Raw genomic sequence first — 23,570 nt, 5'->3', positions numbered from 1 at the left:
TCCTTCCTTAAGCTCCTCCGGTATTGTATAGCGAAGCTGCGCGTCTGTATTGCTCCACAGGACAGCGAAACATAACAGCGCTTCCCAGAACAGAATTTTCCTTTGTATTTGCGTCCTCATTTCCAAGCACGATAAATTATTGTTGAACCCTGTATCCTTGCATACATCTTATGTGCGTAAGCGATGAGCAATTAATTCAATATTTTAAAACGCATAGCACAAAGTATATTTTGTGGCAGGCTTTCATACATTGTCTCTAGTCTCCAGTCTGCGCATTATGATTTTCAGCTTTACGTCTGGGGGAGGGAGTAGATCCCTTTGTACAGTTGTTCTCCTCTATTGGTAGAGTGCTGTCCAATCATGGCAACGAGTAGTCTTAAAGACACATTGCAGATTCACACTAAAAGCCCAGCAGAAAATATTCAGATTTATAAATGTTTTATTTTATGAAGGAACAATAAAAACGGATATTTTACGCATGTAAAAACATATGTATAGATATTATATAGTAAAATAAATTAATTGAAATATAAATTTAAAAAATCATTTTTTGGCATTTAAATAGTCAAACATGTTACAAATACATGCGTACTACTGTAAAATAAGGTAAATTTGACTTTATATCAAAAACGTTAATGTTATGTGTGCCACTCTGCGGTATTATTTTACATTCCTGTACTCCAAACACATCTCATCATGTCCCATAATCTTTTAAAAATTAAAACTCAACTCATTAACAGCCTCACAATGATTTGAACTGTGTCTGAGAGATTGCAAAGCACTCACGCACACACAAACAAATAAACAAACACATAACTACACACACAAAACTTCGCTGTAGTAAACAATATAAATAAATCCAACCCATTTATCCGTGCCATCAACTGTGAGGATAAGATTCAAAATAACGAAGTTATCAATATACTAATTCAAAAATTATACGCTCACCTGTTGGCTCTCGAATATCCACGCGCTGTCTGGAAATGAAGCATCAAGCACGTTTAGCGTGTCTGTAAAGTTTGTAGTGTTGCTGGGTTTAACGAGGGTAAAATCACTGAATTCTGACATTGGAGAGAGATAGGAGCCGAAGGACTGACTCTGAGACATCATGTCTCCGCCCAGAACCTCCACGTACTTAATAGGCCCGTCGGTGTTGAGCTGGATCTGAAGGTTTCTACTGGAGCTTTTGTATGCAGAATCGTTTCGTCTGAAACAGCAATTTGAACTACCCAGGCTGTTTCTAACGCATTTTACAATTAATGTAAACAATGTCATCAGAGATAAAACGGAAACTGTGCCCAAAGATATGATCAAATATAATGTGATTTTACCGTTTTTCTTGTTGCTGTCTGTAGTTTTCAAACGCAATTCTGAAATAGGCTCAGGAATGCCTTCCTCTATTAATATATCCACTGTGACTGTGGTGGACTGGATTGGCTCTCCGTTATCCTTAACTTCAATCAACAGTCTCTGAGAGGAGTCATCCTGCTCTGAAACAGAGCGTTTAGTCCTCACCTCTCCTGTATGTAAATTCACATTAAACAGAGACGCGTCCGTAGCCTCTGCAAGCCTGTAGAAAATCCAGGCGTTATGACCCGAGTCAGCGTCCACTGCTGTTACCTTAGTAACAAGATGTCCTGCTTTAGCAAAGCGGGGCATCCTCTGATGTGGTACAGACCCCGTTACGGTAGATGGGTAAATTACAGCTGGTGCGTTATCGTTCCGGTCCAAAATAAACACGCATACAGTAGCGTTGCTGCTCAGAGGCGGAAGGCCATTGTCTTTGGCATGCACAACAATTTGAAACACCTTTAGTTTCTCATAGTCAAAAGAGTGCATGGTAAATATACTACCATTTTCTGAATTTATGTATGCATAAGATGAGGCGGGAATACTTTGAGCATTATTATCGAGAATTGAATAGACAATTTTTGCATTTTCTCCAGTGTCTAAATCTGATGCAGTCACTGATGCTAAAATTGATCCTGGGGCGGTGTTTTCTTTTATGTAAACGGAGTACACGGATTCGGAAAAAACAGGAGGATTATCATTGACATCAAGTATGTTAACAGTGATGAGCTTGCTTGATAGCAGCTGAGGTGTTCCAGAGTCTGACGCTTTAAGCTCAATTTGATAGATTGCAAACTCTTCGCGATCTAAACGTTCATTTGTAACGAGCGCGTAATGGTTTGCAAACGTGGGCTTTAATTTAAAAGGGGTGCCTGGTGACATGTCAAGTGTTACGTTTCCATTTACTCCTGAATCCAAATCTTTAATATTTATTAGTGCTACCATAGTCCCAGTGGGCGCGTCTTCTCGCACAGGTTTTGGAGAGGAGGTGATTGTGATCTCAGGAGCGTTATCATTCACATCTAGAACAGCCACTTGGATTCTACAATGACTATCCAGGGCAAGTTGTCCTTTGTCTTTAGCGCGTATGTCGAATTTATATGACGTGCTAATTTCATAATCAAGATTCCTAAACACAACTAATTCGCCTGTCATTGGATTAATAGCAAACAAATTTTGAATTATTTCTGGTGTATGTGCCGCAAATGAATACTCAACCTCACTGTTTACACTATCATCCGAATCAATTGCTTTTACAGTAAGTATAATTGTACCCGGCACTGTGTTTTCCATCACTTTAATCTCATATACATCCTGTTCAAATACTGGAGCGTTATCATTTGCATCAAGAATTTTAATAGTAATCTGGGTCGTACCTGACCGCGCAGGATCACCCCCATCAATTCCTGTCAAAATTAAATGGTGCACAGACTGTTTCTCTCTGTCGACAGGTTTTTCCAAAACGATTTCTGGGACTTTTGTCCCGTCTTTATCGTTTTTAATGTGCAAAACAAAATGCTCGTTTTTACTAAGAGCATATGTGCGCAACGAGTTGGTTCCAGCGTCTGTATCTTGTGCAGGTTCCAAACGAAACCTCGCTCCTGTCATCGTTGACTCTGGCACCTCAATAACGTTTATTTCCGATAGGAAAATTGGAGAGTTATCGTTTATATCCTGGATTTCAACATCTACGCGGTAAAATTGTAGTGGATCCTCGATTATGACTTGTAGTGGTAATACACAACTCGTGCTTTGTCCGCACAATGTCTCCCTGTCTATGATTTCATTCACAAGTAGCTCGCCATTTCGCAAATTCAGATTAAAGTATTGCTTACCGGACTCAGATGTTATCCGTAATTTACGATTAAATATCTCAGATATTTCCAAATTGAGGTCTTTAGCTACATTTCCAACAACAGATCCCTCTTTTAGCTCCTCCGGTATTGTATAACGAAGCTGCGCATATGTATGGCTCCACAAAACGGCGAAACAGAAAAGCCGCAGCGCCTGCCAGAACAGAAATTTCCTTTGTATTTGACTCCTCATTTCCGTGGACGATAGGTTACCGATGAATATAGTATCCTGACATACATCTTACGTAGGCAAACTGCCACAAAACGCATTCAACATTTTACATTGTATGGTGAATATATTCGTTGCAGCAAGTGCATTTTGTCTAGCGTCTGTGCGCTATGGTTTTCAACATTGAGTCTGGGGGAGGGAGTAGATCCCTTTGTACAGTTCTGCTGCGCTATTGGCTGAGCGTTCTCCAGTCATGGCAGGAATCAGTTATAAAGGAACAGAGTGGGGCATGGCCTTATACCAAATGGGAAATATATACAATTTTACATTGAGAGAGAGAGAGAGAGAGAGAGAGAGAGAGAGAGAGAGAGAGAGAGAGAGATCTCTCTATTAGGCTACTTTGAGATGACAGGAAACAAAATGTTTTTTTTTGTAGCATGAAATAAAGTGCATGTTCACATGTAAAACGATTGAAATAAACGATATACAGCTTTTATAAACTCTGACGTATTTTTAGGTAAACTATGTAGGCTAAATTAATATTAACAATATGTTTAATAAATGTTAGCAATAACTTGCATTTAAAAATATTATAACAAATATTATAATATTTTAAGTGAAAATTGCAGACATTTATTTAAAGTTATTTATAATAAATCATTATCACCCACATGACATAAATAATAAAAATATTATAACATACGCGCTCACCTGTTGGCTCTCAAACGTCCACGCGCTGTCTGGTAATGACGCGTCAAGCACGTTTAGCGTGTCAGTAAAGTTCATAGTGCTGCTGGGTTTAACGAGGGTAAGATCGCTGAATTCTGACATTGGAGAGAGATAGGAGCCAAAAGACTGACTCTGAGACATCATGTCTCCTCCTAGAACTTCCACATACTTAATGGGCCCATCAGTGTTGAGCTGGATCTGAAGGTTTCTGTTGGGATTATTGTATCCGGAATCGGTTCGTCTCACGCAGCAACCTGAACTCCTCACGCTGTTTTTAACGCATTTCAGAATCAACGTGAAAAATGACAATAGACACAAAATTGATACCGTTCCCAAAGAGATGATCAAATACAAAGTAAGTTTGCCAGTTTTTTTACTGTCCTCGGCATTTTTCAAGTGGGTGTCTGAAACAGGCTCATGAAACCCGTCCTCTATTAAAATGTCCACAGTAACAGTGGTGGACTGGATTGGCTCTCCATTATCTTTTATCTCTATTACCAGTCTTTGAGAGGAGTCATCCTGCTCTGAAACAGAGCGTTTAGTCCTCACCTCTCCGGTATGTAAATTTACATTAAACAGAGAAGCGTCCGTTGCGTCCGCGAGCCTGTAGAAAATCCAGGCGTTATGGCCCGAGTCAGCGTCCACTGCTGTTACCTTAGTAACAAGATGTCCTGTTTTAGCAGAACGCGGCATCCTTTGATGTGAGACAGACCCCGATACTGTAGAGGGGTAGATGACAGAGGGGGCATTGTCGTTTTGGTCCAGAATAAACACATGGACAGTAGCAGTGGTACTTAAAGATGGAGTACCATGGTCTTTAGCCTGCACGTGGATCTGAAACACTTTGATTTTCTCAAAGTCAAACGACTGCATGCTAAATATACTACCGTTATCTGAATTTATGTAGATATAAGAGGAGACAGACACGTCTTGGATTTTAGAGTCCAAAATGGAGTAGGACATTTTGGCATTTTCGCCCAAGTCTGGGTCATGAGCGGACACTGAGCACAGTATTGTGTCATGTACGCTGTTTTCTTTAGTATAAACAGTATAAGACTTTTCCGAGAACACTGGCGGGTTGTCATTTACGTCTGAAATTCTGATTGTGACTACCTTCCAACTAGATAGTGGTGGCGAGCCGGCATCGACCGCGTTTAAAACGACTTCATACTCAGAATTTGACTCTCTGTCTAGAGGTCCATTTGTAACTAACGCGTAATGATTGGAAACCGTAGGGCTCAATCTAAACGGTGGTCCGGGCGTCAGACTAAGCTTTACTTTCCCATTTTCTCCAAAATCAGCATCTTTTGTACTAATCAATGAAACTACTGTACCATTAGAGGCATTTTCAGGAACTGTACTTGACAAGGATGTAATTGTAATATCAGGCGCGTTGTCATTTACATCATTAACCTTTATTTTAACACTACAGTGGCCCTCCATTTGAGGATTACCTTTGTCCTTTGCAACTATATCAAATTTATGTAAGTTTGATTTTTCATGATCCAGTTCTCCTTTCACTGTAATAGTGCCTGTTTGTTGGTTAATGCTGAACAGTGTTGTATCGGAAGTTTGGTCTGCAATGAAATACTCAACGTCTCCATTTAACCCATCATCTAAATCTATAGCCTTGACGCTTAAAATTTCTTTATGAATCGATTCGTTTTCATCGACAGAAGTCTCATAAAATGTTTTTTCAAATTCAGGAGCATTGTCATTAACATCCATAACATAAACTGTAATTTCGCAAGTGCCTGTGCGCACTGGATTTCCTCCGTCAGATGCCGTTAATATTAATTTATGAACTGGCTGCTTTTCTCGGTCAAGAGACTGCTTCAGTACTAACTCAGGAATTTTAACTCCATCTTGAGTTTTTACATTTAAAATAAAATTATCATTATTGCTCAGGCTGTATGATTTTAACGAGTTTGCCTGCACGTCCGAGTCAATTGCGCTCTCTAGGAGGAACTTGGCGCCTGAATTAATAGATTCTGGAATATTCAATATACGCTCATTAGATTTAAAATTGGGCGTATTGTCGTTAATATCTTGTACTTCAATCTCAACTCTATGCATCTGCAGAGGATTTTCTAAAACAGCTTGAAGAGGCAAAACACACGGGACATTATATCCACATAAATCCTCTCTATCAATTCTCTCATTTACAATAAGAATCCCCCTTTCCACATCCACGACGAAATATTGCTTACCAGTCTCAGATGCTATTTGCAGTTTACGATCTATTATCTTAGATACATCCAAACTGAGGTCTTTAGCGATATTTCCTACCACTGATCCTTCGCGTAGCTCTTCTGGAATTGTGTATCGAATCTGCGCTTCTGTTGTACTCCAAAGAAGAATAAAGGCACAGCACCACCAAATTCTCCTCTTCAGAAATAGAGATTCCATCATCGCTACATTCAAGCTCTTGACGTTTTATCCAAACATTCAAAATATTTACAACGACATATTTTTAAACAGTATATCCATGACATTTCCATTTAGCGCGAGTGGTCCTTTTGTTAAAAAAAATGAGTAGCCTAAATCACGCTTTCTCTATGCTCAGAGCTCAGAAGGAACAACTGTGGGGAGGGAGTGGATCTCTTTGTCCAAGTCTTATTCTCATTGGTCGACTGTGTGTCTCACTTTAGCCAATCCAGCACTCTGAATATCTTAAAGGCGCCATAAGAGAAATAAAAGGGAAAGGAAAGAGATTAAGAGGTCTAGTTGTTAAATTAATAATTTAATACAATTATTAATAATATTTAATAATAATAATTATTATTAATATGTCGTAATTATTTTTATCGTTGCACTTGTTTTAATACTATAGAGAGATGTATTGTTTTCAGAAAGAATTGTTTTTTTTAAAATGTGCCGTCATGTGGCAACAAAGAGAAGCGCTGCACTCTCCGCAGTGTTTGACAATGTGTGAGTGGGGGGATATAGCTGAAGGCTAAATTATCCTTCTTCATTTTAATATCTGCATTAAATTCATTTATGGGCTGTAATTACTAATCAAAGCATTATTTTTTTTTTTTAAAGCAATGGCATTACAATTATTGTCGTAGGCTATTACTAAAATGTATATGTATCAGTACAATACTGCATGATTCTGTTGCAACAAAGGACCCAAACATGAGCGAGGGAGAGGAGAGATTACAGACGAGCAGCTGCAGAGTGATCTGAGCATTTCAGCACCACGCGGGTGAACAGCGCCACACAGGCGGCCAGATTCAGCACCTACACTCGAGTGTTCTCTTATGAGAGAGAGACATGGAAATTTACATGCTCTCAATTCTTGCTACAGTACAGTACAGGCAGTTTTATCGTGTTGCTAAATAAATCTTATGGTCAAATATATTGCATGTCTTATGAAATTAGTTTGAAGCAGATGAAAACGTGATTTTTTTTATCCCACATTCCTCAAAATGTCTCGAACAAAAAGATGCACTTACCTTGAACTCTGCATTATAATTCTGATCATTTTTGACAGAAAGTTGTATACATCATTTGAAAAACAACTCCAATGCAGTTAAGAGATTTGTTAATACAATAGTTATGTTTAAGAAGTTTACAGTGTTAATTTAGGTTTCTTGGTAAATTACTGTAAACCAACTTAAGGTTAAAAAAGCAATAGTTTGTTTTAACAATTTGTTTTTCTCTTGGAGTGCCAGTTTGTAATGGACCTTGTATAATCTTAATATTGTTTTAAATCTCGTTAACACATTGAACAAATGGGCTTCTTTTCACAAAGTATGATAACAATAAATATTGATCCATTCTCATGACATACATTTCATTTAGTAGAAGTATATGTAAAAAAATATTTTTGTATCAAAATTAAAGTAGTGTGTTTTGATTTAAAAACACTTAAAAGTAAAAGGCCCCCATCATGATATGATAAAAATACATTTTTATGTAAACACATGGACAGTAGCATGGATTACTAATGTAATGTGATTTAACAAATGCATAATAAAAATACTTTGTAATTGTTTAGTTGGCCAATAATTAAAACAATGCACCTGCAGAGGTGAGTGCTGACCTCTTTAAATTAGCACATTTATTGAATACATAAACTAATAATAAAAATAATTTGCTCTTACCTTGTTAGCAGAAAACAGAGGTAGGATGTGCATGACAAAAGAGAAGAAAAAATATGGTTAGTATTCTGATTATATTGCTGTATTCACCTAATATATGAATATATTGTTTCATTCAGAAACACATTTGAATAACAGTGTATTAAATATATCATATAATATGATGCACAGTAAACTTTTGGAAGCAGGAAGTGTTTTTCTTTCTTTTATAACTGCTGCATTTGAAGGAATATTTATATCTGTGAATATGTAATCATAAAACCAAAATCAATTATTTTACCAGTGGTAATTTTGCAAAATGAACTACTTAAAAAACAAACAAACTGATATGTCTTACTCCCCTACTGAGCACAAGAGGGAGCATGGGAGAAGCAGTAAGATATAAAAGCACATTTATTGAATCCTTGACTCTCCTCAGCATAAAATGGGAAAGCCCACCATGCCCCTCTAACAAGTAAATGGAATCGTCTGTGACTCTGCTTGTTGTCATGGAAACACACATTGTCAAGGGAGTAGTGTGAATGTGTTACATGAGAAAGAAAGTATCGACATGCATATATGTAGGTGGTGTAGGCTGTTCAACCTCTCCAAGCAAAGTGATGAATACAGACAAATACTCATTTTTCTTTTAAACATGTACAAACATTTAGGTATGTTCCAAATATCTAAAATCTACAAATATGAGCTAATAAAAAAAGATCAAAATTAATAAGATTTGACAAAGCGCATTTACAAGCTTCATAAAGGCATATGTAACCTATTAATGTTTCTGTGCAATCCCTGGTACATTTGCAGAGACACAGGCAGATTTGAGAAGGCAAATACAGGACAAAGAATCTCACTGCAGAGAGAGAAAGCCCCTCCTTCCTCCCCCTGCATGAGTGTCAACACCAGCAGCTCAGAGCTGCAACATCCTGTGATTCTAGCTTAACCATCCAAATGTTGTTGTAGGCCATTTGCAACTATCACTAAGTAGTAAGACACAATTTTATAAAAGAAAACATCTCATAGTCTCATTATGACTAAAAATATGTAATTCTGCATTTGACACAGTCTTTATTGGAGACCTTAGCTATCATTTTAAACCCTAATTTTTTTTTATCAACAACACTGAAGATTTATAAATGCAATACAGTAAAGAACATAGAGGGATCTTTCAGACTCACACTCCACATTTCCTAAAATAAATGACATATTTATGAGCAGGCTATAGACCTCAGAGAGAAAGAGAGGATTAGTGTTTTGACCGTGACACAGATTTGGTACTAAATGATGCTTCAGATATCTGCAAAGATCCCACTACCAGACTGTTTGTTTTGTCATGTATTCACAGATGTACAATACAATACATATGCTTATGTCCTCTTTATTTATCTGCCGGATGATTTGGGTACAGTATATACATTTTTACAGTAAATTTATACAATGAGTAACTAAATTAAGGCAGCTATAGACTGATGCAGGGGTTTTGCTAGTTTCTCTCTCATGTATAGACCCTGCAGTTGTGGTGTAGTGACTGTAAGAGTCTTTATACTAACATCTTAATGGACAAGAGCTCACTGTGCTGAGTTTCCAATCGGGACATGAAGACAAAGAGACTGCTTTGACGGTATGAAAAAAGCCAAACAGTAAAACTTTGTATTGAATATGTACGATATAATGCTAAACCTTAATAAGAGATTGACACAGGTTTTATGTTTTAAATGAGGATGATTTTTTTCATTTGTTTTATTTTAAATGACAGAAAGTGGTCTCATGGTATGGGGCAATTCAGCTGGACAGTAGGATTTGGTAAAATTACTAAATGACGCAGGCAAAACTAAAAAGAATTTGATCTATCAGGCAAATTCCTTCTAGAAAACATTTGACAGTAACAGACTCCTACACTGCGAACACATAAACTAGCCAATCTCTGAGCCATGACTTAATATGAACCTATGCAAGATCATTTGTACAAGAAAAAGTACCAGTAAAAGCTGTATTAATATTGTGTAGCGTTTGAGCCTTCTCTCTCTCCGTCTCTGTAGGGGGAACATGAACTAACACTAACATCTGTAAGGAACTAAAGTTTTCCTTCCTGTTTTAAGATGTGTATTAATTAAGTTATTAAATTAACAAGGAAGTATATCAATACAGATTTGCAAACATTCTTTGTCATTACAATATATTGTAGCATTCCATGTTACTAAATTCTAAATCGATACTAAAATACAAAATTCTTAATTGTTTCTAAAGTTAACAGTAAAGAAGGTTTGAAAGTCTGTATTGATAGTTCCTGATAATACACTAAAACAGAAGGTGAAGCAAGTAATGTGCATAAGACACATACAAAAATAAAAAATAAATAAATAAAGGAATAGAAAATTATAGATTTTAGCAAACTCTTTCTTCTACGACAAGCCAGTTAAAGTCAATCTCACCTCTAAAATCATGTCATCAATCTTCTGTTCATTCTGTTCTCTCTGTACTGTCCCCATATGACTCTGGCTCACGAGTGTGTTCTGACTGTAGGGCCTGACAAACTTCACATCACTCATCCTTGAGTCAGTGGTGCCGCACATTTCATAATTATACACATGCTGTAATGTGCCGTCAGCATAAACTGGTGGGTAATATGGAATTACAGGTAGATTTGCTCCAGATTTATAAAATAACTTATTTTGCCTCCATCTGTAGATTTTCACAGAAATGATTGCAATAATTGAAACTATAAAGAGCAGTGAAACTACTGCAAGAGCCAAAATTAAATAAAAAGTCAGATCGTTGTTGTATTCCTTTTCATGAGTAAAGTCTGTGAATTCTGAGAGCACTTCAGGAAAATTATCAGCAACTGCCACATTAATGGAGACCACAGCTGAGCGTGAGGGCTGTCCGTTATCTTCAACAACAACAGTGAGTTTTTGTTTCACAGCATCTTTATCAGTCACCTGTCGAACAGTTCTTATTTCTCCATTCTGTAAACCCACTTCAAACAGCGCTCTGTCTGTAGCTTTCTGTAGTTTATATGAGAGCCACGAATTCTGTCCAGAGTCCACATCAACAGCCACCACTTTAGTGACGAGATAACCAACATCTGCAGAACGAGGCACAATCTCAGCCACCACAGAACCACCAGTTTGTACAGGATACAGAACCTGAGGAGCGTTGTCATTCTGATCTTGAATGAAGATGTTAAGAGTCACATTGTTGGATAAAGGCGGTGAGCCTCCATCTTGAGCTTTAACTTGCATTTTGAATGATTTCAGTTGTTCATAATCAAAAGATTTTACTGCATAGATCACACCACTCTCTGAATTTATGGAAATGTAAGATGACAGAGGTGATCCATTTAAATCTCCATCAATAAGGAAATAAGAAATCTTGGCATTTTGCCCCCAGTCCATGTCCTCTGCTTTCACAGACAGAATAGTTGTAGATGGTGGGTTATTTTCAGCTATAAAAGCATTATATGATTCCTGCTCAAACTGAGGTGCGTGATCATTCACATCAGATATCTTCAGTCTCAAAATCTCTTTACTTGACAGAGCTGGGTTACCTCCATCAACAGCAGTTATAGTGATATTATACTCTGCTGTCTGTTCCCTGTCTAATTCTGAATCTGTCACCAGGTTGTAATAATTAGTCAATGAGGATACGATTTTAAATGGAGAGTTCAGATCAATAGAGCAAGAAATCTTACTGTTGTCACCTGAGTCTAGATCTTGAACATTTAACATTGCTATAACAGTGCCAGGAGCTGCATCTTCAGATACAGAACTGGAGAAAGACATTATTGTAATTTTTGGTTTGTTATCATTTACATCAATGACATCAATAATGATCTCACTCGAGTCAGTCAATCCGCCTTGATCTTTAGCTTTGACTTTAAATGTAAACTGTTTGTGTTTTTCATAATCTATGTCACCTATAACTCTAACCTCACCAGAATCCGCGTCAATGGAGAACAAAGCTTTAACTGCAGAGGTCGCGTGATCAAAATAATACTGAACACCATCACTTGACTCGTCAGCATCTGTCGCACTTACTGTTGTAACGACTGTACCTTTAGCTGCATTTTCAACAACTGATGTTTTATATGACGATTGGCTAAACACAGGCGCATTGTCATTTACATCAAGAACAACAATATTTATCTGCACAGTCGCAGATCTTTGTGGTTTACCACCATCAAAAGCCGTTAGGATTAAATTATGATATTTCTGTTTTTCTCTGTCTAATTGAGAATGAAGAATCATTTCGACGTGTTTGCTACCACCAGCACCGCTCTGAACATTTAGTTTAAAATGATCGGTGGGATGAAGAGTATATTTCTGTAGTGTATTCACTCCCACGTCTGCATCTACTGCGCTCTCTAATGGAAAGCGCGCACCCAGTACCGCTAATTCATTAATTTCTTGATCTAGTTTAGATTTCGGAAATACGGGGCTGTTATCATTGATGTCTTGTATATCAACTGTAACGCGATAAAACACTATCGGATTATCCAAAATAACATCAAAACTGAGACTACAGGCGGATATCTCTCCACATAATTCCTCTCTGTCTATTTTATTCTTAATAACCAGATGTCCGTTCTCTTTGTCCAGTCCAATGTACTCACTGCTATCCGGGGTAAACACGCGCGCTTTGCCTGAAATCAGTCTTTTCAGTTCAAGTCCAAGGTCCGAGGCGATATTTCCAACAATCGAGCCCACTGCCATTTCCTCGGGTATTGAATAACGAATCTGTCCAGTCACTTCAGTCGCAAATAAAGAAAGCACGCACATTGCATAGAATAGCGAACCATACACCCAGCCTTTTCCTCCGGACTCCATTTTTGCACAACAAAGATGGAGCAGAGGCAATGAAAACAAGATATATGATGAATTATATAAAATATTTCAACCAAACTGTTTCATCCGGGTTTAATGAATCTGGAGACGAAGTTGAAAAGCGATGTGTTCGTCTCTATGTAGCATCCAGTGTCGCCGTTGATAATGTATGAATCATGCTACGGGTTTTGTTAAAGGGATGGATAACAACGCCACCATAAGGATACAAAGGTTGAATAGCGGCACTTAGAGTCGAAATATAGCAGTGCAGAATTATCACTTATTTTAAACAAATTATAAAAGATCTAAAAAAGGTAAACATTGTATGTAGCGTGCAAACCTCAGCATAAGCATGAGTAATATGAATAAAAAGTAACAAAAATGTTGTGTATGATTATTATACTATTCTTAGGCTACACAAGCATGACAAAATGTAATGTATATTGTAATTGTTCAGTATCAGGTCTTTTTGCTAGTGCTCTGACCTAACCACCATGTTTATACACAAACACTTACTTCTTCTAAGTCACATGCATACATACTTTGCAGAATCTGCAAAATGTTAATTTTTTAAAACAATTATTAATTATAAAAGTATTTTTTTTTTAAGATTTGCTTTGAACAAGATATTTCACATAACTGATTTTTACATATTGTCTGAGACTCACAATAACAGAATGTGATTTTACGCAGATAATCATAATAAATTTTTATGTTTTGTGATAGTTGTTCATGAGTGCTTTGTTTGTCTTGAGCCATTAAACAGCTCAATGTTCACCAGACAAATATGTTAGGTCCTGCACTTCAGCATATCCAAGCCATTTCCTACAGTATGATGTTAAAATGTATTGTTTCATACTGAGACACTCTGAGGATCTAATACACAGCAAACATTCATATGCTCAAGAAGGCATCACAACTTATTAAAAGCAATCTGTATTTAAAACTCTGAGCTGGATGCTCTGTGTCAATTGTTATAATTTTGATTCAAGATCTTTGTTGATCAATGCCCTTCACACTATATTTACATGTTTCTCAGAAGACAGAATAACAACAATTTACACATGTCATCCTCTTTAAAAGTTTACAAACACCTGGCTCCTAAGGTATCATGTTTCCCATCAGTGAGTGTTTGCAACATTTTTGTTTAACATTTAATAAAACAGTTAATTGTTGCATGTGAAAAAAACTAACTACTTTTACTTATAAGTGCCTGAACTAATGTGTCTGGTTTTGTCACTGAGCAACACCAAAGAGCACACATCTCTAACAGCCTTTCCTTAATAATCCTCAGAAAAAAATCTGAGATGTTTTTGAATTATCAAAACAGAGTCATTTAAAGTTCTCACCTCTGAATTAATGTCATCATTCTCTTGTATCTTCTGTTCTCTCTGTACTGTCCCGATATGACTTTGGCTCATGAGTGTGTTCTGACTGTAGGGCCTGACAAACTTTACATCACTCATCCTTGAGTCAGTGGTGCCGCACATTTCATAATTATATACATGCTGTAATGTGCCGTCCGCATAAACTGGTGGATAATATGGAATTACAGGTAGATTTGCTCCAGATTTATAAAATAACTTATTTTGCCTCCATCTGTAGATTTTCACGGAAATTATTGCAATAATTGAGACTATAAAGAGCAGTGAAACTACTGCAAGAGCCAAAATTAAATAAAAAGTCAGATCGTTGTTGTATTCCTTTTCATGAGTAAAGTCTGTGAATTCTGAAAGCACTTCAGGAAAATTATCAGCAACTGCCACATTAATGGAGACCACAGCTGAGCGTGAGGGCTGTCCGTTATCTTCAACAACAACAGTGAGTTTTTGTTTCACAGCATCTTTATCAGTCACCTGTCGCACAGTTCTTATTTCTCCATTCTGTAAACCCACTTCAAACAGCGCTCTGTCTGTAGCTTTCTGTAGTTTATATGAGAGCCACGAATTCTGTCCAGAGTCCACATCAACAGCCACAACTTTAGTGACGAGATAACCAACATCTGCAGAACGAGGCACAATCTCAGCCACCACAGAACCACCAGTTTGTACAGGATACAGAACCTGAGGAGCGTTGTCATTCTGATCTTGAATGAAGATGTTAAGAGTCACATTGTTGGATAAAGGCGGTGAGCCTCCATCTTGAGCTTTAACTTGCATTTTGAATGATTTCAGTTGTTCATAATCAAAAGATTTCACTGCATAGATCACACCACTTTCTGAATTTATGGAAATGTAAGATGACAGAGGTGATCCGTTCAAATCTCCATCAATAAGGAAATAGGAAATCTTTGCATTTGGCCCTGAGTCCATGTCCTCTGCTTTCACAGACAGAATAGTTGTAGATGGTGGGTTATTTTCAGCTATAAAAGCATTATATGATTCCTGCTCAAACTGAGGTGCGTGATCATTCACATCAGATATCTTCAGTCTCAAAATCTCTTTACTTGACAGAGCTGGGTTACCTCCATCAACAGCGGTTATAGTGATATTATACTCTGCTGTCTGTTCCCTGTCTAATTCTGAATCTGTCACCAGGTTGTAATAATTAGTCAACGAGGATACTATTTTAAATGGAGAGTTCAGATCTATAGAGCAAGAAATCTTACTGTTGTCTCCTGAGTCTAGATCTTGAACGTTTAACATTGCTATAACAGTGCCAGGTGCTGCATCTTCAGATAGAGAACTGGTGAAAGACATTATTGTAATTTTTGGAATGTTGTCGTTTACATCAATGACATCAATAATTATGTCGCTCAAGTCAGTCAAATCTCCGTGATCTTTAGCTTTGACTTTGATTTTGAACTGTTTGTGTTTTTCATAATCTATGTCACCTATAACTCTAACCTCACCAGAATCCGCGTCAATGGAGAACAAAGCTTTAACTGCAGAGGTCGCGTGCTCAAAATAATACTGTACACCACTTGACTCGTCAGCATCTGTCGCACTCACTGTTGTAACGACTGTACCTTTAGCTGCATTTTCGATCACTGATGCTTTATATGGCGATTTGCTAAACACGGGCGCATTGTCATTGCCATCAAGAACAATAATATTTATCTGCACAGTCGCAGATCTTTGTGGTTTTCCACCATCGAAAGCCGTCAGTATTAATTTATGATGCTTTTCTTTCTCTCTGTCTAATGGAGAATGAAGAATCATCTCGACGTTTTTGCTACCATCTTCAGCATTCTGCACATTTAGTTTAAAATGATCGGTGGGATGAAGAGTATATTTCTGTAGTGTATTCACTCCCACGTCTAAATCTATTGCGCTCTCCAATGGGAAGCGCGCGCCCGATACCGCTAATTCATTAATTTCTTGATCTAATTTAGATTTCGGAAATACGGGGCTGTTATCATTGATGTCTTGTATGTCAACTGTAACACGATGAAGCTCCATTGGGTTATCCAAAATAATATCAAAACTGAAACTACAGGCGGATATCTCTCCACATAATTCCTCTCTGTCTATTTTATTCTTAATAACCAGATGTCCGTTCTCTTTGTCCAGTCCAATGTACTCACTGCTATCCGCGGTAAACACACGAGCTTTCCCTGAAATCAGTCTTTTCGTTTCAAGTCCAAGGTCCGAGGCGATATTTCCAACAATCGAGCCCACTGCCATTTCCTCGGGTATAGAATAACGAATCTGTCCAGTCACTTCAGTCGCAAATAAAGAAAGCGCGCATACTGTGTAGAATAGCCAACAATACACCCAGCCTTTTCCTCCGGACTCCATTTTTATCCCACAGAGATTGAGCAGAGGCATTACAACACAATTAATGATAGAATATATAGAATTTTTAAATAAATTTAAATAAAAATGCCTCTTCCGGATGTGGAGACGAAGATATAACGCGATTTGTCTGTCTGTTATGTAGCATCCAGCGTCCCCGTTGATGATGTCTGAATTATGCTACTGCTTCGGGTTTTGTTAGAAGGGATGGATAACAACGACACTATAAGGATACAAGGTTGAACAGCGGCACTTAGAGTCAAAATAGAGCAGTGCAGAATAATAACTTTTTTATACACATTATGAACGATTTTAATACGCAAAACCTCAGCATTAGCAAGAGTGATATGAATAAAAAAGCCACAAAAATGTTTGGATGATTATTATACTACATAGGACAAACGTAATCAAGAGCAATGTACACGGTAAATATTCAGTATAATGTCACTGTATTTTTTTGTTAGTGCTCTGACCTAAACCCACCCTGTTTTACATCTGATACTCCAACAGCCCATGAACTATACCTTAGCAGGTTGCTTAAGGCGTAATGTGTATGTACGACGTGACCAGGTGCTGTCCATGGTGGCGGTGGTGCTGAATTGGTTGATACTGATCGCTCATCAATCTACTCTTTATGCAGCGGCTACTTCACGGCGTTATGCGAGATAGCAATTGTCTTTATAAAAGCAGCCGTTCAGAAATAGTTAACATTGTAAGGACTTTAGTTTGCAATTTGGATTACAATATGGTATATATTTTTTACAAAATAATCTAAATCGCAAACTAAATCCAACTCTGAAAATGTTATATCATGCCCATGATATTAAACGTATCATGCCTCAAATCGCCCCACGCCACACTTGCCCCATTGTAAGTCCGCGCGCGTCTGTGCGTTTCCTTTCTGCAGCAACTTATGAAAACATGACAAAACTAAAGTTTCTAAATAATAATTATAATTTTATTTTGACTCGATCACCATGGCTCCTGTCCTGTAGATGGGCATCAAAATGTATGGTGCAAAACAGCGAAAGGGAAGCAGAAAGGAGAGATGAGTTTGAGGGAGGTAAGACAAACTACGTCAGGTCTCAAACATTACAGAAAAATCTCAGGAAAACCTCTGTGAAGTCTATAAAATTGCGTTGTTGCTGAGAAAATCAACAGGTACACTCATTCACTGGGGCTGTACCCTTTCGAAAAGTACAGCTTTGCACCTAAGGATTTCATTTAAGTACCTCAGAAGTACATACTGGGATCAAAGAGAGCTCATTAGTACCTCAAAATAACACATTAGTATCTCAAAGGTACATATTAATTGGTACTAAATGTTTACATATCTGTACCTAACAGTCCATACAATTACTTTTTTAAAGGGTGCTGCCCCACTGACAGCTAGGGTACATATTTTGACTTTTTTCTAACAATGTAGGTCGTTAAGCACCGTACACAAGAGGGGCCGCACGCTGAAAAAGTTTGGGAACCACTGACTTAGAGTACAGCCTCAATGACAGAAAAGGTACAGTTTTGTACCTTTATTTCTGACAGTGTATGTGTTATACTGTTCTGAATTTTCAGATATGAAATTAATATTTAGTTATAACACTACAAACAGTTGGCAGTATTTATGACCGAGTCAAAAAATGACTGGTTTCTTGAAATATTGTTATTGTAAAAATATTTTTGTAAAAAGACGTCATTAATCATTTTTATCATTGTAAAATGCCAATGTTCAAGAAAATATTTTCTCTACTGTCATTATTTTCAAATTTTATGCTATTTCTGCCTCCAAAAATGTTAGTAATGCTCATACTTCATGTTAAGTATGATTAAAGATAATACTTAAATAATTTTAAATACAAATACGTTTTTCTTTCCGTGTACTTTTTGTAATGTAGGAATAGTGGGTTTAGCAAAGGAAATTTGTTATTCCACAACCAGGGTGGAGTGCCCAGCAGCCGCGTGGCCCGAATCACATTATTTCATTATTTGTGTAAAAATCACTAATTCTGTTATTAGATGACCTACTCAATAAAAGCACAACACGTGAAACATAATCAAAACTACTATATGGCAGTGAAAATTACAGAAAGAAGTACGCCAGCAGCTGAATCTTAAGGCTGCTCCTTTGAGTTTGTGTCAACAAATTGCCTATTTGAGCGGGAAAAGGGGTGTTTGTAGTCTCACTCCCTCAACAAAGATATTGGACTTCCTTCTTTCAATGATGCAAAATTATGATTTTTACACCATTGAAAGAAGGCAGTGCAACACTGAAACCTGTATTTCTCCTGTTTCAGCGGCAACTGAGAAAATGATGCATGACCATTCAAAAACATGACTGGGGTTCTAACTATACATAGCTTAATGCAAATGGGTGAAGTGTCCCTTTAAGAGCAAAGTGTAATTTAAACTTGTGAACAGGATGCTTTGTGTCAGTTGTTATTATTATGGTTTTAGATATGATTTATTAATTTAGCAACGCCCTAAGATATATACATGCTTCCCAGAAGATACAATAATAATTTACACCTGTCTCCTAATGTATTGTGTTGCCATTTTTAGCATCAGTGAGGTTTGGCCCCATTTTAAAATTCTACAAAATAGTTTCTTTGACCTGTAATAACTCAGCAAACTACTTTTGACTATATGTACAATACATGTACTAATGTGTCTGATTTCGTCACCCCAGGGTCCACTCACTCAACAGCCCTTTCTTAAAAATGCTTAGAAAAAGAAAACAAAACAGCCTAATGACTTTTTGTTTCCCGAATAATGAAAGAAGGGTCAATTAAACATCTCACCTCTGAATTTATGTCATCATTCTCTTGTATCTTCTGTTCTCTCTGTACTGTCCCGATATGACTCTGGCTCACGAGTGTGTTCTGACTGTAGGGCCTGACAAACTTCACGTCACTCATCCTTGAGTCAGTGGTGCCGCACATTTCATAATTATACACATGCTGTAATGTGCCGTCCGCATAAACTGGTGGGTAATATGGAATTACAGGTAGATTTGCTCCAGATTTATAAAATAACTTATTTTGCCTCCATCTGTAGATTTTCACGGAAATGATTGCAATAATTGAAACTATAAAGAGCAGTGAAACTACTGCAAGAGCCAAAATTAAATAAAAAGTCAGATCGTTGTTGTATTCCTTTTCATGAGTAAAGTCTGTGAATTCTGAAAGCACTTCAGGAAAATTATCAGCAACTGCCACATTAATGGAGACCACAGCTGAGCGTGACGGCTGTCCGTTATCTTCAACAACAACAGTGAGTTTTTGTTTCACAGCATCTTTATCAGTCACCTGTCGCACAGTTCTTATTTCTCCATTCTGTAAACCCACTTCAAACAGCGCTCTGTCTGTAGCTTTCTGTAGTTTATATGAGAGCCACGAATTCTGTCCAGAGTCCACATCAACAGCCACCACTTTAGTGACGAGATAACCAACATCTGCAGAACGAGGCACAATCTCAGCCACCACAGAACCACCAGTTTGTACAGGATACAGAACCTGAGGAGCGTTGTCATTCTGATCTTGAATGAAGATGTTAAGAGTCACATTGTTGGATAAAGGCGGTGAGCCTCCATCTTGAGCTTTAACTTGCATTTTGAATGATTTCAGTTGTTCATAATCAAAAGATTTTACTGCATATATCACACCACTTTCTGAATTTATGGAAATGTAAGATGAAAGAGGTGATCCATTTAAATCTCCATCAATAAGGAAATAAGAAATCTTTGCATTTTGCCCCCAGTCCATGTCCTCTGCTTTCACAGACAGAATAGTTGTAGATGGTGGGTTATTTTCAGCTATAAAAGCATTATATGATTCCTGCTCAAACTGAGGTGCGTGATCATTCACATCAGATATCTTCAGTCTCAAAATCTCTTTACTTGACAGAGCTGGGTTACCTCCATCAACAGCAGTTATAGTGATATTATACTCTGCTGTCTGTTCCCTGTCTAATTCTGAATCTGTCACCAGGTTGTAATGATTTGTTATTGAGGATATGATTTTAAATGGAGAGTTCAGATCAATAGAGCAAGAAATCTTACTGTTTTCACCTGAGTCTAGATCTTGAACATTTAACATTGCTATAACAGTGCCAGGTGCTGCATCTTCAGATACAGTACTGCTTAAAGACATTATTGTAATTTTTGGTGTGTTATCATTTACGTCAATGACATCAATAATGATCTCACTCGAGTCAGTTAAACCGCCTTGATCTTTAGCTTTGACTTTGATTTTAAACTGCTTGTGTATTTCATAATCTATGTCACCTATAACTCTAACCTCACCAGAATCCGCGTCAATGGAGAACAAAGCTTTAACTGCAGAGGTCACGTGCTCAAAATAATACTGTAAACCATCACTTGACTCGTCAGCATCTGTCGCACTTACTGTTTCAACGACTGTATTTTTAACAGCATTTTCAACAACGGATGCCTTGTAAGATGACCGGGTAAACACAGGAGCATTATCATTGACATCAAGAACAACAATATTTATCTGCACAGTCGCAGATCTTTGTGGTTTTCCACCATCGAAAGCCGTCAGTATTAAATTATGATGTTTTTCTTTTTCTCTGTCTAATGGAGAATGAAGAATCATCTCGACGTTTTTGCTACCATCTTCAGCATTCTGAACGTTCAGTTTAAAATGATCGGTGGGATGAAGAGTATATTTCTGTAGTGTATTCACTCCCACGTCTAAATCTATTGCGCTCTCTAACGGAAAGCGCGCACCCGGTACCGCTAATTCATTAATTTCTTGATCTAATTTAGATTTCGGAAATACGGGGCTGTTATCATTGATGTCTTGTATGTCAACTGTAACGCGGAAAAGCTCCATCGGGTTTTCTAAAATAACATTAAAACTGACACTACAGGCGGATATCTCTCCACATAATTCCTCTCTGTCTATTTTATTCTTAATAACCAGATGTCCGTTCTCTTTGTCCAGTCCAATGTACTCACTGCTCTCCGCGGTAAACACACGCGCTTTGCCTGAAATCAGTCTTTTCGTTTCAAGTCCAAGGTCCGAGGCGATATTTCCAACAATCGAGCCCACTGCCATTTCCTCAGGTATTGAATAACGAATCTGTCCAGTCACTTCAGTCGCAAATAAAGAAAGCGCGCATACTGTGTAGAATAGCCAACAATACACCCAGCCTTTTCTTCCGGACTCCATTTTTATCCCACAGAGATTGAGCAGAGGCATTACAAAAAAATCTATGATAGATTATATAGAATTTCTTAATAAATTTAAATAAAAATGCCTCTTCCGGATGTGGAGACGAAGATAGAACGCGATTTGTCTGTCTGTTATGTAGCATCCAGTGTCCCCGTTGATGATGTCTGAATTATGCTACTGCTACGGGTCTTGTTAAAAGGGATGGATAACAACGACACTAAAAGGATAAAAGGTTGAACAGCGGCACTTAGAGTCGAAATATAGCAGTGCAGAATAATAACTTTTTTTACACACATTATGAAAGATTTTAATACGCAAAACCTCAGCATTAGCAAGAGTGATATGAATAAAAAGCCACAAAAATGTTTGGATGATTATTATACTGCATAGGACAAACGTAATCAAGAGCAATGTACACGTTAAATATTCAGTATAATGTCACTGTATTTTTTGTTAGTGCTCTGACCTAAACCCACCCTGTTTTACACCTGATACTCCAACAGCCCATGAACTATACCTTAGCAGGTTGCTTAAGGCGTAATGTGTATGTACGACGTGACCAGGTGCTGTCCATGGTGGCGGTGGTGCTGAATTGGTTGATACTGATCGCTCATCAATCTACTCTTTATGCAGCGGCTACTTCACGGCGTTATGCGAGATAGCAATTTTCTTTATAAAAGCAGCAGTTCAGAAATAGTTAACATTGCATTAACAGGACTTTAGTTTGCCATTTGGATAATTTTTACAAGATGGTATATATATATATATATATATATATATATATATATATATATATATATATATATATATATATATATATATATATATATTATATATATATATTTTACAAAATTATCTAAATCGCAAACTAAATCCGACTCTGAAAATGTTATATCATGCCCATGATATTAAACGTATCATGCCTCAAATCGCCCCACGCCACACTTGCCCCAGTGTAAATCTGCTGTAATCCAAGTCCGCGCTCGTCTGTGCGTTTCTTTTCTGCAGCCGCGCACAAAAGTCCAGGTGACGCCACGCAATTGAGTTATCTTATGAAAACATGACAAAACTAAAGTTTCTAAATAATAATTATAATTTTATTTTGACTCGATCACCATGGCTCCTGTCCTGTAGATGGACATCAAAAATGTATTGTGCAAAACAGGGAAAGGGAAGCAGAAAGGAGAGATGAGATTAAGGGAGATAAGACAAACTACATCCTCACCCAGTCAGGTCTTAAACATTACAGAAAAAAATCTTAGGAAAACCTCTGTCAAGTTTATAGAATTGCGTTGTTGCTGAGAAAATCTAGTTACGACACTACAAAAAGTTGGTAGTATTTATGACTGAGTCAAAAAATGACAGCTTTGTTGAAATATTGTTATTGTAAACATATTTTTGTAAAAATACGTTATTAATAATCACTTTTATCATTGTATAATGTAAAATGCCAATGTTCAAGAAAATATTCTCTCTACTGTCATTTTTTTCACATTGTATGCTAATGCATCCAAAAATGTTAGTAATGCTCATACTTCATGTTAAGTAGGATGAAGATATTACTTAAATAGTTTTAAATACATACATGTTTATCTATCCCTGCACTGTTTGTAATGTAGGAAT

The 23,570-nt window shown here is 37.3% G+C and overlaps 1 protein-coding gene across 31 annotated transcripts in view; it reads right to left on the bottom strand.

Annotated features, from left to right (window-relative positions):
• Window positions 1-23,570, bottom strand: part of LOC129447072 (protocadherin gamma-C5-like) — a 159,588-nt gene that overhangs the window by 35,672 nt on the left and 100,346 nt on the right. For 2 of the 31 annotated variants that reach the window (XM_073874165.1, XM_073874184.1), the window contains exon 1: window positions 19,551-22,686. The exons of 23 other annotated variants lie outside the window; for them this stretch is intronic. In XM_073874165.1, the coding sequence (XP_073730266.1) occupies window positions 19,551-21,974 (2,424 nt within the window). In that variant the 5' untranslated portion in view covers window positions 21,975-22,686. Of the gene's footprint in view, window positions 1-948; window positions 3,180-10,627; window positions 13,527-14,367; window positions 17,116-19,550; window positions 22,687-23,570 lie in introns of those variants that run through there. 6 more of the 31 variants (XM_073874197.1, XM_073874198.1, XM_073874166.1 and 3 more) reach the window with 5 other exon arrangements.

This window comes from Misgurnus anguillicaudatus, chromosome 12, assembly GCF_027580225.2.
Source record: "Misgurnus anguillicaudatus chromosome 12, ASM2758022v2, whole genome shotgun sequence".
In the NCBI taxonomy this organism is placed as follows: Eukaryota; Metazoa; Chordata; class Actinopteri; order Cypriniformes; family Cobitidae; genus Misgurnus; species Misgurnus anguillicaudatus.
The sequence above is the reverse complement of the archived record's forward strand: the minus strand, read 5'-3'. Positions and strand labels throughout refer to the sequence as shown.